The following is a 19,494-nucleotide window of genomic DNA, read 5'->3' as shown; positions in this document are numbered from 1 at the left end:
TCCTGAAGTATAATCATAACACAATGTCCCGTGATTAGTGGATACAGCCTCCTGATGCAAAACTCAATTTAGAGCCTCTGTCATTGACTCTCAACATGTTTCTCCCATCAGTTATCTGAGAATAATGAGGACATACTTCACAAATGTACAGTTCACAGTTCTAATGCATTTTCTTTTTCCCTCCTCGAAAAATTAGCAATTGAACTATGTGAAGTGAAAAGTTTCACCCAAAAGGTCCCAAGAGAGCCACTTTCCCCATCAGCTGGCAACATGCTCACCAATAACGACTCGATTATCGTTGCCACGGAACAGACGCTGCCGGATCCCGACTTATCCCCAACCAATGTCTCTTCTTGGTCCCACTGCTCTGTGCAGATCTCCAGTTACCAGTTTGTGCTGATACCTGTACTCTACAGTATCCTCTTCATCTTTGGACTGGTAGGGAACAGCCTGGTGATTTCAGTGCTGTGTCGACCAAAAAATCTAAAGACTGTGGCCAACGTTTACATTGTCAACTTAGCCATTGCAGACTTATTGGCCCTGGTCACAGTGCCATTTTGGGCCACTTATTATGCTTATGGATATAATTGGCTCTTTGGCTCAGTCATGTGCAAACTCTCCAGCTCGGTCTTGGGCCTGACCATGTTTGCAAGCATCTTTTTCATCACATGCATGAGCGTGGACCGCTACCAGGCAATTGTCTACCCGCTTCAGTCTCAGCGAAGGACGCTGCAGCGGGCTTCTGTTACCGCCCTGCTTGTTTGGGGTCTGGCTGCCTTGACCTCCCTGCCCACCTTCTATTTCCGAGATACCCAACGTGTTAAACATTTGGACGTGACTGCCTGTGTCATGGCCTTCCCAAATGAGGAATACTCTGAATGGTCAGCAGGGGCAGCCTTAATGAAAAACACTCTCGGCTTCCTGATACCTATGGCCATCATAGCCACATGCTACATCCGGATAAGGGTGCGCTTGATGAAAGCTCGAGGTTTGGGGAAGAACAAGCAGAAAAGGGACCGTGTGTTGAAAGTAGTAGCCGCTGTGGTTGTGGCCTTCTTGATTTGCTGGCTCCCGTTCCATGTTTTGACCTTTCTGGATGCCCTGACCTGGATGCACGTGATCAATGAATGCTGGATTGTTTCTGCCATTGACACGGCCCTGCCGTTTGGGATCTCCATGGGATTTGCTAACAGCTGCATGAATCCTCTCTTGTACTATTTAATTGGCAACCAGTTCCAGGATAAACTCCAACATTTGTTTAAGCTAAGGCTTTATCAGTTCAACAGTAACAGGCAAGGTTTCCTCTCAAGCAAAAGTAGCTCGGTTAAAGACACCGACCCCCTGAAGGATGCCAAACACGGAGAAGGAGACTCTGGAAGGCCCCAAACCCACCCACTGTGGGTTTCCTGAGTAGCATCTGGAAGTTATTACAAGAGGACTTTCCCCCCTTCTCACTTTTTGTTCTTTCTTGGATTCTTTCTTGTCCGTTTTCGAGGACAAACTGTCCAATGAAGATTTCTTGGTTTTGGTTTCCTTAGGGATTTCCAGTCCGTTGGAAGAGCTGTCAGATATTAATTCTTGTTTAACCAGGGGTGTGATGTATTGCTAATAAACATCTGAAAAACATTACAAATTCAATGACATTATGTGCTTAAAGTATTACAGCTGTTTTTAATGCTAAGAGGGGTGGAGAAGCATGGGATGAAGAAACTTATAGCTAAAGACTTTACATGGCAGTTTGTCACATAAAATAATATACAGTGTGCATTCTTCCCTTTAACGTGCTTGGAGTGTCTTGCTGAAAAATAACTGTCAGGTAATAAGTTTTAAAAATCACAGTGAGCCTAAGTTGTGGAGGGTTTAAAAAAAAAGAAAAGAAACCAACACGAGTCTGTCATATGGCGAAAATGCCATGTTCACATGTTACAAAGTCCTTGGCCAAAAACGCATGGTCCCTTAACCCACTTTATTCCCTGTTTCAGCCAGGATCAAATTGACCCAGGCTGGGGGGAAAACTGTACGCATTACCTTGAAAAGCAGGGACGAAACTGTGCCAATCGATCCATGTAAACAGAAAGTGCGGGAGACATGAAGTTCTTGTTCAGTTTGGCACACACCCCATGCCCCCGGTGATTGGTCGTTTCAAATTGACCAATGAGGGCCTTTCCTGCCCCGGGAAATGACCAATCACCGGGGGCGGGGTTGTTGCAATCTAAACAGGAACTGTGCACATCTCCCGCACTTTCTGTTTACATGGATGGATTTGCACACAGTTTTGTCCCTGCTTTTCAAGGTAATGCGTACAGTTTCTCCCCAGCCCTGGTCAATTTGATCCTGGCTGAAACGGGGAATAAAGTGGGTTAAGGGACCATGCGTTTTTGGCCCTCATGTTTGCTGGGCAATGACGCAAAGACTCAAAGACTTTGAGTAAGACATTCAGTGGGTGTTTTGTGTCTCTGAGACCCACAGATGCCCTTTTCTCTTTATGACTGGACGTGTGGGCAGGAGGGACTTCAGCTTTCCTCCCTCCCTGTGCCACTTTTTGCTTCCTCAAACTTCCCTTTGGAGCCACCATTGGCTGCAATGTCAAAATTACATGCAGCCATATAATGAAGTAATGTGATTTCTCAAATGGAGCCAATAGCCAGAGCTCTCCCAAACACTAGGCTAACCTAGGCAATAGCCTAGAAGAGCATCAGATTTTGAGGGACACCAAAAAGACAAGAGCCTTGAAGGGAGGCTTGGTGTTCTAGGGTTGCCAGCTATGCGATGGGAAATTCCTGGAGATTTTGGGGGTGGAGCCTGGGGAAAGTAGAGTCTGGGGAAGGAGGAACCTCAGAGGGAAATAATGCCATAGAGCAGGGGTGTCAAACTCATGTGTTATGAGGGCCAGATATGAAATTAATGTCATTTGGTTGAGCTGGGCCATGCCTAGGGTTGCCAGCCTCCAGGTACTAGCTGGAGACCTCCTGCTGTTACAACTATTCTCCAGCCAATAGAGATCAGTTCACCTGGAGAAAATAGCTGCTTTGGCAATTGGACTCTATGGCATTGAAGTCCCTCCCCTCCCCAAACCCCGCCCTCCTCAGGCTCTGCCCCAAAAATCTCCAGGTAGTTCCCACCCTAAGAGCCCCGTGGCGCAGAGTGGTAAAGCTGCAGTACTGCAGTCCAAGCTCTGCTCACGACCTGAGTTCGATCCCGACGGAAGTTGGTTTCAGGTAGCTGCCTCAAGGTTGACTCAGCCTTCCATCCTTCCGAGGTCGGTCAAATGGTAAAGGGAAGATGACTGGGGAAGGCCCTGGCAAACCCCCCCGTAAACAAAGTCTGCCTAGAAAACGTCGGGATGTGACGTCACCCCATGGGTCAGGGATGACCCGGTGCTTGCACAGGGGACCTTTACCTTTTACCTAGTTCCCACCCTGGAGCTGGCAACCTTAGCCATGCCTTGCCAGCCCAGATCGGAGCCCCTCAGCTCTTTATACACAAGGTGTTCCAATGGAACCAGTTCACACATTCATCAAGTGACATTCATGCACATGGAAATCAGCACATAAACTAAAGGCAATCATTGCCGTTTTGATGTAAAAACACAGGGTTTAACTGAAAAATGTTTTTTTTGGTCTTCAAAGCGGAGTGGGTTTCCTGATAATCCCATCAAGAAGCCCTGTAAATTTTTACAAAAGCATCTCTTTACAGTACTTTCAGAGCAGCACTAGCAGAAAACAACAAAAAGTTGCCACAATGTGGGGCGTTTCGTATGGTCAGCAAAGTTTCTTGTTTGTCTAATGTGTGTGTACTAGTAAACACTGCTTGGGACAGTATGTTCCCCCTCCCCACCACCACTCAGAAATCCCTTCACAGCAGCCTCAGCAATATCTTGGCTTTACTCAAGAGGCCTCTGTTCAGTGTGTCTTGATTTATTTCGTGGAAGAACGAAGCTTTACCACAAACAGAAGGCCAGCTGGATAGTTTCTCCCTCTGGATCCTCCTTTTCCCTCATGGCCTGAAAATACAGCTATTGAAATTATGAACCTTTCCCAAAGCGCTGCCCCCCCCCCCCCGCTGCTTCGTAGATTTGGCCATGATCCCACAGCATACGGTTAGGAATGTGGAAGCTGGTTTATTTTGGTGGGCTTTAAGTATGCTAAGCTTGGGTGATAATCCCACAGGCATTTTTTTTCTCTCCCTGTGCAATGGTGTGATTCATGCTGAGTAATCTGCAAGAAAATGAAAACAAAATTCTAATTCCGCACCAAGAAAACCCAGATTCTGCAACGTGTGTAATTTATACAAATTCAGCAGATTAAGGAGCAGATAGGGAGCCAGTGTGGTGTAGTGGTTAAGAGCGGTGGTTTGGAGCGTTCAGTCTGATATGGAGAACCGGGCTTGATTCCCCACTCCTCCACATGAGGGGCGGAGGCTGATCTGGTGAACTGGATTAGTTTCCCCACTCCTACACACGAAGCCAGCTGGCTGACCTTGGGCAAGTCACATTCTCTCAGCCTCACCTACCTCACAGGGTGTCTGTTGTGGGGAGGGGAAGGGAAGGTGATTGTAAGCCGGTTTGAGTCTCCCTTAAGTGGTAGAGAAAGTCGGCACATAAAAACCAACTCTTCTTCTTCTTAAAATAAGCAAAAAGTGGGGGGGGGACCCAAATCGATCTGCTCTGCCAGTCTTGAAGAGGCACAAGCAGTTCTGCTGGGCTATGAGGCCACAGACCTGCCCCCTGGTGGCTGGAATTTTGCAACACTTGCCTCTGGCTTTGGAGATTCCACCCCCCTCCCCAGATTGCCCACCCACTCTCGAGTCTTATCGCTGCAGCAATAAGTATTAGCAACTTGCTCATCTATATGAAAGCTGAGTTTCTCAAGAAGCAGAATTCTCCCCATACACCCACATTCCAGGCTTTTTTTTTTTTTTAAGTATGAAGTCCTGAAGTGACATTCGATCCGCACTTAATCAAGGATTGTGTCGCTGCTGGAGAGATTCCTGCCATTCGCCTCACAGCCTAGACAGCCACTCTTCCCTCTCTTCAGCAAGGGGCTGGTCCTGATAACAGTTCAAAGGCAAGGGCTCTCTGAATACCATTTGCTGGGATTTAACAGCAGGAGAGTAATATGGCCTCAATACCTTACTGGTGCTTCCTAAAGTCATTTTCCTGGCCACTGTTTGGAAGATAGGGTTGCCTGCTCCAGGTTGGGAAATTCCTGGAGGTTTGGAAGGTGGAGCCTGTGGAGGGCAATGTTTGGGGAGGGGAGGGATGCCATAGAGTCCACCTTACAAAGTGGCCCTGGAGACTGGCAACCCTATTGGAAGAGGATGCTGGACTAGATGGGGTCTCTATCTGGGGACATGCAGAATTCTTTCTCACCTGAATGCCTTCCTTCCACTTCCCAAACCATGTCCTGAGCCAGTTATAAATCTGAAAAACACATAAAAATTGTTTGTAGCACTATCACCATCTGGCAGTCAGCAGCTTATATAATCTTACCATTTAAGGAGTGAAAAGAACCCATCATTATCTAGAGGTCAAACTATACAGCATCACCAGTATAGGATGTAGGCAGGCAAGAGAGTATTATGAAAATCCTAGGCAGAGACTTATAATTAAAGCATTAAAAGTGATAAAATGTCAAAGGAAAACCAGCATTTACTTGTCACCTACAGTTGGACACTTTCTGCACTTTAATTGTATGTGACAGGTAAATTCTGATTTTCACCACCGCCGTTCTCAACTGATGGGCTGATGGAGCCGCCAACAGGCCCTGCTATCCCAGCCTATATGTGGACGGGCTGTCTTTTAAGATGGGCCTCACTTAAGCAAGAGAGGAGTCTGAAGTCGTTGCTAGGAGGGGCGGACAAAGGAAACTTCACAGCTTCAGGAGCTCAGAGCTGCCTCTGGTCTCCGTGCTGTCACCCTCAGTTGCCCTACCCCCAACTCAGCTTACTGAGGAGGGGGAGGAAGAAGAGGAAGAGCTGGTTTTTATATGCCGACTTTCTCTACCACTTAAGGAAGAATCAAACCGGTTTACAATCACCTTCCCTTCCCCTCCCCACAACAGACACCCCATGAGGTAGGTGAGGCTGAGAGAGTGTGACTAGCCCAAGGTCACCCAGCTGGCTTCATGTGTAGGAGCGGGGAAACAAATCCAGTTCACCAGATTAGCCTCACATGGAGGAGTGGGGGATCAAACCCAGTTTCCTAGATCAGACTCCAACGCTCCAAATCAGCATGGAGGTGGCCCATCATGGCTTGTGTTCAGCGGAGAGACATAGAGAGTCACAGTTCCACATGCCACATCATATCTAGTTAGACCCTTGAAAATAAATGTTTAAAGAAGACCAGACTCTTATTTTATTTCCTGGCTGTGCTTAACTAATAGGCATTCACTAGGCTGGTTTTCTTTACAAAAAAAAAACCCAAAACACCACAGGGGGAAAATGTCAATTTGTGGTGACTTTCAGTGTGTTAAAAGTGACTGTAAGAGACACTTTATACAGTTTATTTGTAGGATAAACATTGAGAGTCCGAGCCCTGGGGTATCTCATGAGTGAAGCAAGCTGGAATCCTGAATATGTTCTCTGCTCCTTTACTTGGGACGAACATTCTCATTTATTGGAAAGAAAAAAGGAGGAGTCTGGCTCCTCTTGCTGTGATTAAGTCTCATTGTTTGGCAGGACAGTTAGTCAAGGCATAATTCATCCAGCTGTTCAAATCAGGGTTACTAGGACCTAAGTTAGAGGATGTATAAAATAGAACCTTCTCTGCTTCGGATGAATCATATTTGGCTCCAATCGAAAAGAGCATCTCCGGGGAAGGTCTTTAATTTTTCTTCTTTCAATTTTGTTGACCATTCTTGGTAAGTGTCGGTCTCCACCCACTGTATTTCCTAGGATATACTGAGAATGTGGCCCAGTTTGCACCAGCCAGGTCCTGGGTGGGGTCTCTAATGAAGATTCCCCTTTTGGGTCTTGTACCAGACAAGTCAATGCCTTATTAAGGAAGGAACTAAGCACGATACTGTGGTTAAGAGTATACAAAAATTATACCATTAATAAAGAAGAGGGAGAAGGAGGGAGAGAAGGCAGCATAGCCCAATCTCATTAGATCTCGGAAGCTAAGCTGGGTTGGTACTTGGAAGGGAGACCTCCAAGGAAGACTCTGCAGAGGAAGGTAATGGCAAACCACCTCTGCTTAATCACTTGCCTTGAAAGCCCCTTGCTGGGGTCGCCATAAGTCTGCTGCAACTTGACAGCACTTTACACACACAGTGTTTGAAGGAGAGGCCACCCGCTTCCTGGTGGAGTCTGTGAGACCTTGGTATTGTATATAGGGTTGCCAACCTCCAGGTACTGGAGAAAGAAGGAACCTATGCTGAAAATAGTGGTAACTGTATTTCCTTTCCTATATTTTCAGCCTATTGGCACTGCCTTAAGCCCTGCGAGCCTAGCCCTGCGAGGCTATTGTGTGTGTGTTTTTGACACACTTTTCATTTGTTTTGGTGGTCTATTTTCAATACATTTGACAGTAAAACAAACACAATTGTTGTTTTTTGATATTGATGTTTATTATTTTGAGCCACGTGCAACCTCCAGGTACTAGCTGGAGATCTTCTGCTATTACAATTGAGCTCCAGCCAATAGAGATCAGTTCCCCTGGAGAAAATGGCCACTTTGGCAATTGGATGATGGTTGATGATGTTATCTCCTGGTGCCAAGACAACAAAGACTACGCTAGGGAAGCATGAGTCTCAGAGGCCATCGGGGCAGCTGGCAAGATGGAGGCAACCAGCAGAAGGCCAAACATGACAGCCAGGGTTGAGCACAAGATGGGCTAGGGTTGCCAGGTCCCTCTTCGCCACCAGCGGGAGGTTTTGGGGGCAGAGCCTGAGGAGGGCAGGGTTTGGGGAGGGGAGGGACTTCAATGCCATAGAGTCCAATTGCCAAAGCGGCCATTTTCTCCAGGTGAACTGATCTCTATCAGCTGGAGATCAGTTGTAATAGCGGGAGATCTCCAGCTACTACCTGGAGGTTGGCAAGCCTAGGAGGTGCCCAGTTAGGTTGGAGGTTGTGGGGGTGGAGCCTGCGGAGGGGAGGGTTTGGGGAGGGAAGGGACTTCAATGGGGAACAATGCCATAGAGTCCACCTATCAAAGCAGCCATTTTCTCCAGGCAAACTGATCTCTGTCATCTGGAGATCAGTTGTAATAGTGGGAGATCTCCAGCCACCACCTGGAGTTTGACAACTAGATCCAGGCAGGAAGGGCCTGGCTGAAGGCCTCCTGGGAACTGGCCAGTGAGAGAAAGGGGGAGGGTCAGCAAGGATGAAGCAGGAGATTGGGGAAAATGGTGCTTCAACCCCTAGCCCAGATAATGGGTCAGAGAGTAGGGCCAGGGGGCTGGGGCTGATTGGTAGAGGTGGGGAAGAAACATAAATGGTGGCTCCACAACCAGGCCAAGGGGGAGTAGGATTGTCAATTCTAGGTTGGGAAATACCTGGAGATTTTTGGGGTGGAGCCTGGATAGTGTGGAGTTTGGGGAGGGGAGGGAGCTCAGAAGGGTATAATGCCATACAGTCCACCCTTCAAAGCAGCCATTTTCTCCAGGGAAATTGATCTCTCTAGTCGGGAGATCAGTTGTAATTCCAAGCGACATTTAGAGGTTGACAAACCTAAGGAGGAGAGGGCAACTGCTCAGACAGGGGCAACGCTCCAGGAAAGCGAGGGTGGGCTTGGGTGACACAGCCTCTCCCCGCCTTTCTATTCTGAGGCCTGTGGAGACCCTGAGGAGTGAAAGTGGCATGACGTCTGAGAGCCAAGAGATGGCGCCAGCAAGGAAGGAGCCTCACAGAACAGGGTATTCAAGTACCTTTAGAAACAGCAGGGATGTTATGTTCATGCCCTTATTGCAGACTTTCAAGAATTGTCTGGTGGGCAACTGGAAACATGGCGCTGGACTACACCCAAATACAGCACCCATTTCTTATGTTCTTATTTCCCCATTTTAACCCAGCTGGTGTCCTCCTTTGACACATGAATCCAAACAGCTACAATCCTCAAATTGCTGTATGAGATGAACCTTATACTTGTGGTGTGCTTGAGCAAGTAGGCTCTGAATTGTTCAATTGTTCAGGGGTGGGGAAAGTCAGGCCCGGGGGCCATATAAGGCCCGCGAAAATCATTTGGTCTGGCCCTTCATGGGTCCTAGCAGATTTCTAGCTCAGAAGGATGCTGTTCTGCCTGAATCTCCTGGGCCCAGCTGGGGACAGCAGAGCTCAAAAGCGAGTCGCTCTATGTGGCAGACACTCGGAGCTGTCTCCGGTCGTGCCTCTTGGCTAAATGTTTGACCAAATATAGCAGGCAACTTTTTAAGTTGATAATTTTGTATGGCCCGCGAATGATGTTACAAATATCCAAATGGCCCTTGGCAGAAAAAAGGCTCCCCACCCCTGATTTAGGAAGAAACCGCCGCACAGATTAAAGTTTTCATTCTGTTTTCCACTAGAGGGCAGCCAAATCTTTAGCAGTTGAACTCCTTGTGCTCACAATGGTGGTGACAACACCAATGATAACAATATGATTTAGAAATCATGGAAGGGAAGGATCCTCCAATGGATCTGAACTATTGTTACACTGACTGGCTGTCACCACGAATGCTTGCTCACTGTGTTCAGGTTGCAGTTTGTTCACTAATTGCAGGAGGATCTCAAACCTTGAAAGAATGTTTAATTGGCAGGGTAGTGGGTGGGGGTTACATGTTACACATTCCACCCATGCACAGTCTCATAATGCTTTCCCCATCCCTGATCTAATACCTTTGTTATGTGTTTACAAATCATTTAAGAAAATAGAAGCATTTCAGTGCTGTGTGGTTTATTTCAGTTCTAACCTTGCGGGTCTGCACCGCAAACAAATTAGGCATGCATTTGGGCTAACTTATTGTCCACCGGGTCAGCATTACAAACCCTTTGCTGTTGCTGCCCCCGCCCCCTGTTTTTTTGACCAATGCACCTGACCTCTTTTTAAAAAAATGTCTTGGTTCACAAACGAGGTGGTTTCCTCAGCTGTCTCAGTCTTGTTGGGGTTGGAGAAGCTGCCTGGCTTGTCTGTCTAGTAGTGTTCCAGCCCTGCCCATGTGCCTGACTCCCACAGCTAAGTTTGGTTGTCTGCATTTGTATTAATTGGATTTTAGCGTTCTCGCACTGTAGCTTGCTCCACTCCCTTCTGTGCCTGCAGCAGCATGGTGAACACCGCCAAGTGGTGACCGCTGCAGGTGTTGTGGGCACAAAATCAACCCACATTCTCTTAACATAGTTGACTTTCAATGGTGCATGACCTACCCTCCGTAACCCTGGGTCATATGCAACCCAGGCTAGCAAATATTGAGGATGCATCAGCCATGGCCACGTGCCATACTGGACACCACCAAATGCAGAGGCCAAGCTGCTCCAAATGCTGGTTATTCTGAATTATGAGCAAATCTTCAAGGCACTTACGCAGTTCTCAGCTTAACATTGAATGGGTTCTGCAAACAAGGCATGTTGGGATACCAGTTGCCTGTTTGTTTGTTTTTTGCAAAGTTTGCCATGTCCCCAGTCACCATAAGCTATTCTTTTTTGTCCTTCTGACCCACTAATGTCTGTGAACGACAGTTCCCTTTCGTAATTCAGCCTTAAGGTGAAGGAGAATGTGAGAGGCGATTAAATATTCATAAGGTGAAGACAGAAATACCTTCTACAAGCAGTGAAAGTAGTTTTGAACACATTATCTGCCCTGAGAACAAATGCCTTGGAATGCTCTGGTGCTATTAGAATTCAGGTCAGGAACTTTATGTGTTGGACAGGAGCATTCCAGGACCGTTGGGAAAGTCGATTGGGGGGAGTGGGTTTGTTAGGCAAAAGAAAGGGTGAGTACAGAAATGCTTCTCAGTGGTTTTTAGATATCCAATAGGTTAAGAACTAAGACATTATGCAGAGTAATCATTAATTAGACAAGGCAACACCAAAGGGAATACTCCCTTTGGGGGTCATTCCTTTGGGGAGTTATGAACCGAGGGCACTTCTATGTTGTGTGTGAGGTGAGGGGTTGTTTTTCTTTAGTTGCCAAGTTGAGTTTGTGGATTTTGTAAACTGCCTTGAAAACAATATATGGTACAAAGAGGAGAGATTTTTTTAAAAGTTTCTAAAATAAAATAAACGTGACTGTTCGTTTACTGTTCCATTCTTTGGTCATTGTTTCAAAGCTCTTGATTAGAACGGCTTCCGGTTCTTCCTTGTATCTGAAGCCGAATTATAACGCAATCCTCTTTCTGGTGACTTCTCAGCCGCTAAAGAAGGCTTCAGCCCTTGTTGAGAATGTTGGCCACAGACAATGGAAAAGATCTTTACTTACTAAAATACAATCTCAATTCACAAGACATCGGAGAACTATATCAAAATACTACCATGTACTAGAGAACAAAGAAAAGAAATAAAACATACAACACTATCTAAGTTGTACAGCCACTGGGGTTACCATGGCATTCCTTCCCTAGAATGGACACCTGCAGGAACTTTGAAAATAGAGGCTGGTCAAGACAGAGTTTATTCCCCCTGCTTTCCTCATTCAGTTCCTTGGTGTGTGCATTTCTGACTGGGTGACCAGGCTTTTTAACCCGTCCTGTCCCAGCAGGAGTTTTTCACTTTTCACTTATTACAGAATTTGGAGTGGGCCCCACTTGTACTACGCTGCACACTTTTTCTAATCAAATTAAGGTGCTCATACCCAACAACTCAGGATATCAAATAGCCATCTATTTTGACCCTTCCTGGTAGGTGGGCCAGTGGTCATCCCCATCCTGTCTACTTGTCTAGAAACTCACCTCCTCTCAGCCAGCCAGCAATCTGAAATATTTATGGTTCCATTCTCAGAGAAGGGACATTTTGTCTGAAATCAGGGCCTCCCTAAGTATTAATTAAGGGATCCTGCATCTTTTATCATAACACCCTCTAGTCCTGTACTAGGTATAAACAATGCATTCATAATCCAGACAATATGATAAGGGAAAAGAAAAACAAATTGATATCCAAAGCACCCAGGTCCCAAAGCAGAGTCAGGCAAGGCAGTAGTAATTGCTGTACACAGTCTAGCTCCTCACAGTAATTGTCTTCTCCATGTCCAAGCTTCTCAGGTCTTATACAGAGAAAGGTCGTCCTTCCTGACTCCTACTAATTTAAGTAACAGTGGACTTTGGACCCTTCCACATGTAGATGCTCTACCCTTGAGCCATGAACCTTCCCCTGAGGTGAAGCTGAACTGGGGATCTCCTGCTTATTCTCAGCCACTGAACTACACCACACCTACTGACCAGTCAACCTCACCACCCCAGGGAAATAGGTTGTGCCCAATATAAGCAGTTCAAAGTGAGCACTCTGAAAACTCATTGATTGCAAGGGAAGATCTGAACAGATGAAGCAGACATAACATTTATTGGAATGGGCTTTTCTTTATGGACAAAGAAATTGGCGAGAAGAATATAAGTAGCACTATTGTTTCAATAACTAAATAACAAACTTGGGTTACCTGGCCTCTAGGCTCAGACAGAATATATAAAACAAACAGGATGTGATTATGCTAATTAAAAAGAACCCCAGATTTGTAGAAATTGATTATGTTCAGCGATATTTGTTTTGTTTAATTAGATTTCTGGTCCTGCCCTTAAGTGGGTGTTTTCAATATATCCTCCTCGTTCAATCTCCACCCAAGCGCTTGTTGAAAAAGGTTGGGGCTGGACAATTATATAACCTGTGAGCTGCCCACGCAGACTGTAGAAGAAAGAGATGCAGACACAAGTGAAACACTTTTGGGAATAGGGTGACTAACCTCAAAGTGGGGTAAGGTGCCAACCTCCAGGTGGTAGAGATCTCCTGGAATTGCAACTGATATCCAGGCAACAGAGATCAGTTCACCTGGAGAAAACGGCCACTTGAGAAGGTGGATTCTACGGCATTATGCCCCATTGAAGCCCCTCCCCTCCCCAAACTCTGTCCTCCTCAGGTTCCACCCTAGGTTTGCCAGGTACCCCCTGGCTACTGGCAGGGGATAGGGGTGGGATAGGAAACTTACCAACAGCAAACCGAGGCCTAGACCTCTGTGGCCAGTGGCACATCCATGTCACTTCTGGTGTACACTGGAAGGGGAACTGATCTCTATTGGCTGGAGATCAGTTGTAATAGTAGGAGATCTCCAACTAGTAGGTTGGCAACCCTACTCACAGGGCTGGTGCAACGGTAAATTGGAGGAGACTGATGTAAGCCACTTTGGGTCCCCATTGGGGAGAAGGGCAGAGTATAAATGAAGAAAATAATAAATAATGATGATCTGGACAACATGGGAGAAGGTGGGCCTTTCAGGTATGGTCCCAAACACTTTACAGTACCAGTACTTTGAACTGTGTCCTGTAACAAAAAGAAGCCAGCACAGATCTTTCAGTTAAGGAGTGATATGATCCCCATATCCTGCCTAAACAGCCTGCTTACCCCGTTTTTGGACAACTAAAGTTCTATCACTGTTTGACCAGTGTGTTGTACTACCTGAGCCTCCCCCACCCCTCAAATTCTTAAGTGAGGCAAATCAGTGGTCTGGATGGGGTGATACCACCCACACACCACACCTAAGTTCTGGCTGCTGCATGTGTGAATTAACTAGTCACAGGCTGAAGCTTCACGGCACCCACACATTGAATTCAGATGCAAGAAGTCACTTCGCACGCTCAGCTGTCAGTCCTCAAGCCACTGGCTAATCAGGGAATAAGAAATAAAGTGATTAAAAGATTGTCTGAATGCATATTTATGATAACCATGAGCAAAGTTTTGCCAACACAAACTGCAAAAATTTCCAGCTTCCACAGAAAGTTTTGGCAAACTGACTGTGACACAAGGTGCCTCTCCGAAATCATTCAGGGCAGGGCATGTCCAGAGCAATAAACTTGTTTGCTAAGAAATGAGCAACTGATTTGACACATATTTTATCCCCCCCCCCCACTTCCCTGAGCAGGTCAGGATGATGCCTCTCCGGTGACCATCCTAGAGCTGGCAATTTGAGGTGACAAGAGCAATAATTGGAATAAGGAGGTAGAAAATAATGCAGAACTCAGCTCTACCACTGAGGGCGTGGCACATATGAGCCACCTGACGGCTGAAAGGACTGATTTACTTTTTGATCTTCATAATCTCTCATCACGGAAGCTCTTTGGCCCGTGGAAATTCTGGCTTATGTCAGCCTGTTACTAAATTGGGAAGTTCCCTGGTATGGCTGGGAACAGGCTGCACTGCCAAAAAGACAAGCGGATATCAAACTGACAGTTCATTTGTTCTCCTTGGGTCTGTATCTTCATAACATCTTTTGGGTCTTGTAGCTTTTTGAACTAGGATAGTGATCCTGGAGAGTATTTGCAAAATCTTTCAGCCTCCTTATTCGTCTCAGCTGTGTTGACACAAATCTCTGTGATGTAACTATATTATTTATGATTTTTGTATTTAATTGTCACCATGACCATGGTTGCTTGAACACAGCTTTGTACATGATCTATTGTAAAAATGGCCACACTTGAAGCAGCTTTCTACTGAGCCAGACCATTATTCCATGAAGATCAGTATTGTCTGCTCTGACTGGCAATGGCTCTCCAGAATCCCAGAGAAAGGTCTTCCACAACACCTGCTACCTGAACCTTTTTACTGGAACCTGAAGAGGGTGGGGTTTGGGTAGGGGAGGGACTTTTCTCCAGGTGATCTGATCTCTATCGGCTGGAGATCAGTTGAATTTGCAGGAGATCTCCTGCTACTACCTGGCCGTTGGCAACCCTAGCCCCTGCCCATTTATTCCAGTGCTCTGGTAATGGCGGTGAATGTCAAGGGCTCCCTGTGATGTCATAGATTAGAATTGCTCACACCAATTTAAGTCATGGGACAGCTGAAGGGGAATTGTCACATTTTGAATCACTGTGTTTCACATTATCCCGACTCTCCAAACTGCATGTTAGGGCCTCTTCCGTGTGACCCTGAAATGTCTCTGCTCTTCTCTCCTTTCCCCTGCCCCCTTTTTATACCAAACATTCAGCCTGATGAAGAGTTCTGCGGCATGTGAAAGCTTACCACTTCGTGGTATTTTGATTGGGCCTTATAAAAATGTATTGTATAAATTGTTGTTTTGGTGTTTTTTTCTATAGACCAACATGGCTACCTACAAAATTTGTCTATTTGAATGCAAAATTCAGCTGTCAAAGAGAGGGGTGCCTCAAGTGGAAGAAAATGATTTTCAAATGGGATTTTGCTTTTGAGGGTCACTTGCTCTTTAACCAATAGGTAATACTATCCAGTTTCTATAAACACAGATGTATCACAAAATTAATTTCCAGATTTGTCATTGTCAGAACTTCCCTGTTTTTGTTCTGATTCCCCACTCCTTCACATGAGCAGCGGACTCTAATCTGGTGAACTGGATTTGTTTCCCCACTCCTCCACATGAAGCCAGCTGGGTGACCGTGGGCCAGTCACAGTTTCTCCAAACTCTCTCAGCCCCACCTACCTCACAAGTTGTCTGCTGTGGGAAGGGAAGATGACTGTAAGCCGGTCTGAGACTCCTTAAGGTAGAGAAAATCGGGGTATAAAAACCAACTCTTCTTCTTAGAAAGGATCCAGTCTAACTAGTGCTGTGGAGATAGATGTGTTGAATGTGAGAGTAGCTTTTGTTCCCTCTCTGCTAGTCCTCGTTGCATTTTGAAATCTGTTTTTCACCCACTGTCCCTTAAGACGATGGAGCCTGCAACACATCTTGTATTATATTTCAAGATTCCTCCAACTATAGAGCAGGGCTTCCTCACCCTGTCTTAAAATATATTTTCTCCCTATTCCCTTTATTTATTTATTTAATTTTTTCTTTTGTTTTTGTACTGAACATCTATTCTGGTGAGTTCTGGAGAACTCACAAGCTTGGTTTTTTGTGATATTGGGGGAGGGGGCTAATTTTAAAAAATACTAGTTTTTGGAACTTGTCTACAAATATAACATATGGACCAATACTGCTATACTGTTTCTCTGGATTTTATGTATTCATTAATTCTCTCTCTCTCTTTGTTTTATCATTCAGAAGTTCATAAACCTTCACATGAATCCCCCTCAGCAATACCAACATTTTCCTTGCTAAGAAAAGTGAAGAAACCCCATCAATTTAGCGTAGACTCTTTAGGTTTCCCTTCTGCCCACCTGCTCAACCACTTTCCATATAGAGAACAAACCTAGCCTTTTAAAGGCAAGCTTTAAACCCCAGCCCACACCCATAGCCAGGTGATTTATATGATGCCCAATAGCACTACAACCACCACCAAGAATCCATTGCCCCAAAGCACTTACAGTTAATTGCCACTGACCCCTCCATCATTCAGTACCATTGTACCTTTGAGTAGCCCTTTTGCTTCGGAAGTCACACAACATTCCAGTCCCTTTCCTTATCTGCTTAGTGACCATTGTGATTCCAACGTCTTAAAGCACCATGGATACACAGAGGCATTGTCTGGAGCCTCCTGTCTTTTCATCCTGGAGACAATGGCCAAGGGGTGGCAGGACTGCTGTCAGGCAGGCTTCCCGCACCTTGGTTCTGTAATGCCTATAATCTTCATTGTTATTGGAAATGTATGCTTTTATACTCAGTCCGCATACTCACGCTTATAAAGATGCTAACCCTGGGGTATAAGGGTTAGCATCTAGCACAATACCATATTCTGCACACATATATAATGGCAATACCCCATGTATAAGGGGTCAAGTATTATTCTTTGGTTCCTATTCACTCCTGTGTGATCACTGAGTTAGCATAAACTGGCATCCACTACGAATCAGGTGCCAGTGAGATCATCCTTGCAGGCCTGGTACAGCTAGCTGCCCTAATGAGGCCCAAGGCAGTGATTTAGGGGTGTCAGATGAGAATGTTAAGTTTCGTTTCTCCATTACAGATCATGTAGCCACCTAAATCCATGCCTCAAAACCACACTGATAGGATATGCTAATCCAAATGTATCCATTATTGGGTCTTTGTGTCTCTACGCACTATATTACGTAATTGTAACACCCCTGACCAGAAGTTATAAACGTTGTTGCAGTCCTTTGTTCTGGTGTGTGAATTGTCCTGCGCATTTGGGGCAATTCTCACCCGGTGTGTATATTGGGCCTAATAAACAAGCTGCTTTGAACTCTCAACCTCCTACTGTGTTATTGTCATTGGGAATTAATACAATAATACAGGCATATCAGTTCTCCCCCCACCCTTACTCAAGGGGACATATCTGTAGGCAGAAATGTGTTTATTTCAGTTATACCCCAACCTTTCTCCCCAACGGGGATCCCAAAGCAGCTTACATCTTTCTCCTCTTCTCCATTTTATCCTCACAACAGCCCTGTGAGGTCGGTCAGGATGAGAGTGGGCAACTGGCCCAAGGTCACACACAACAAACTTCCATCACAGAGTGGGGATTCACACTGGGTCTCCCAGATCCTAGTCCCAAACTTTAACCATGACACCATACTGGCTGTCATCCCAGCATCTTGGTTCTTATTGTCTGGGTCACAGGGCATACTGGTAGTTTCAGAGGGTAGCTGTGTTGGTCTGCAGTAGAAAAGCTGGATTTGAGTCCAATAGCACCTTTAGGGTTGGCAGATCCCTCTTCTCCACCAGCGGGAGGTTTTTGTGTTAGAACATGAGGAGGGTGGGGTTTGGGAAGGGGAGGGACTTCAGTGCCATAGAGTCCAGTGGCCAAAGTGGCCATTTTCTCCAGGTGAACTGAACTCTATCAGCTGGAGATCCGTTGTAATAGCAGGAGATCTCCAGATAGTACCTGGAGGTTGACAACCCTAAGCACCTTAGTGAACCAGCCAAGCTGGGGTGGGGGGTGGGGGTGGGGCAAGCCTGTCACTTCAGTGTCTTAGAACAAGCTAAGCTCAGAAATATTACCAACTGCTCTTAAAGAGGAAGTGTAACAGATATCTCCATATATATATTTAAAGGTGCGTTTGTGGAAAGCTTGGCTTGGCTCATGGGACAAGCCTTTTCTCCCTCCTTGCCAGGAAACTGATTCCGGTGGTGTCACACCTAGCCTATTCACCCTGCAAAGAAAGCCTCTAAAAGCCAAGGGATTAACCTGCTTTGAGCAAATGATGCCCCCATTCATGAAGAAAACCTTTCCTTAACAGTGTAAGCCTGTGCACCCGTGTTCCGCTTCCTGGTGTAGTACGTCTCCCTACATACACTAAATGTGTCTGCAACCCAGGTTACTCATTTGGCCTTCTCGCAGATCAGTACATTTGTCTGCGGCCAATGTGGCTGCCATCCTCCAGGTGGGACCTTTTAAAGGGACAGGACACTTTTCTTCAAGCTTGTTGGCAAATTCCACCGGATTCCTCCTCTCTTATGGAAAGTAAGGCCACTAAATCAGGTTACTGAATGAATAGCTGTGCAATATTTGTGCTAAAACTTATTTCTCTAGAAATGCCCTTAGTTGTACAATGTCCTTTATTCCTAGGGTTTCCAGCCTCCAGGTGGTAGCTGGAGATCTCCTGCTATTACAACTGATCAATTCCCCTATTACAACGGATCAATTCCCCTGGAGAAAATGGCTGCTTTGGCAATTGGACGCTATGACATTTAAGTCCCTCCCCTCTCCAAACCCAGCCCTCCTCAGGCTCCACCCCCCAAATCTCCAGGTATTTCCCAACCTGGAGCTGGAAACCCGATTTATTCTCCCCCGCCCCGCCCCCGGGACTCCAGTTACATAATAAACAGTGTTGCTTGTTTAAGTTTGGGTGAGGTGACTCCCTCAGTAGCCACCTTGAAAAGAAAGTCCTTGTCTTCACAGATTCGCTACTGCTTAGAGCCCTGGCTTTGTTCTGCTTGCTGTGTTGGACACCCAGTGCTCAGTCCTGGAGGATACCATCCTGGAAGATACCACGTCACGTAGGGTTGCCAAACTTTAGGTTTGGCCATGAGATCTCCCTGAATTACAACGGATCTCAAGATTACAGAGATAGGTTCCCCTGGAGAAAATGGCTGCTTTGGAGGATGGAGTGTGTGACATTATATCCCACCGAGGTCCCTCCCTAGGCCCCACCCCCAAATCTCTAGGTATTTCCCAGTCCAGAGCTGGGCAATCCTAACCACATGAATAAAGGAAACGGGGTTTCTGAACATACCACTGAGTGCATTTCCCACCACCATGAAGTAAACATAACTTATCTCACACATCTGGGGCTAGGGGCCATGGATCTTCCAGGTCACTATAAAGGTAAAGGTAGTCCCCTGTGCAAGCACCAGGCCATTACTAAAGTTGCCAACCTCCAGGTACTAGCTGGAGATCTCCAGTCGATAGAGATCAGTTCACCTGGAGAAAATGGCCGCTTTGGCGATTGGACTCTATGGCATTGAAGTTCCTCCCCTCCCCAAACCCCGTCCTCCTCAGGCTCCACCCCCAA

At 46.1% G+C, this 19,494-nt stretch overlaps 1 protein-coding gene across 1 annotated transcript; it reads left to right on the top strand.

Annotated features, from left to right (window-relative positions):
- Nucleotides 1-270: 270 nt before the first annotated feature.
- AGTR2 (angiotensin II receptor type 2) lies at nt 271-1,530 on the top strand. The gene has a single exon (XM_056859916.1). The coding sequence runs from the start codon at nt 271-273 to the stop codon at nt 1,408-1,410; it is 1,140 nt and encodes a 379-aa protein (XP_056715894.1). The 3' UTR covers nt 1,411-1,530.
- The last annotated feature ends 17,964 nt before the right edge of the window (nt 1,531-19,494 follow it).

Source organism: Euleptes europaea, chromosome 13 (assembly GCF_029931775.1).
Source record: "Euleptes europaea isolate rEulEur1 chromosome 13, rEulEur1.hap1, whole genome shotgun sequence".
NCBI lineage: Eukaryota > Metazoa > Chordata > Lepidosauria > Squamata > Sphaerodactylidae > Euleptes > Euleptes europaea.
This window is presented reverse-complemented; position numbering and strand designations above follow the sequence as displayed.

Excerpts from the sequence above, each read along its gene's own strand:
- AGTR2 (XM_056859916.1), top strand. The coding sequence starts at position 271 with ATGCTCACCAATAACGACTCGATTATCGTTGCCACGGAACAGACGCTG.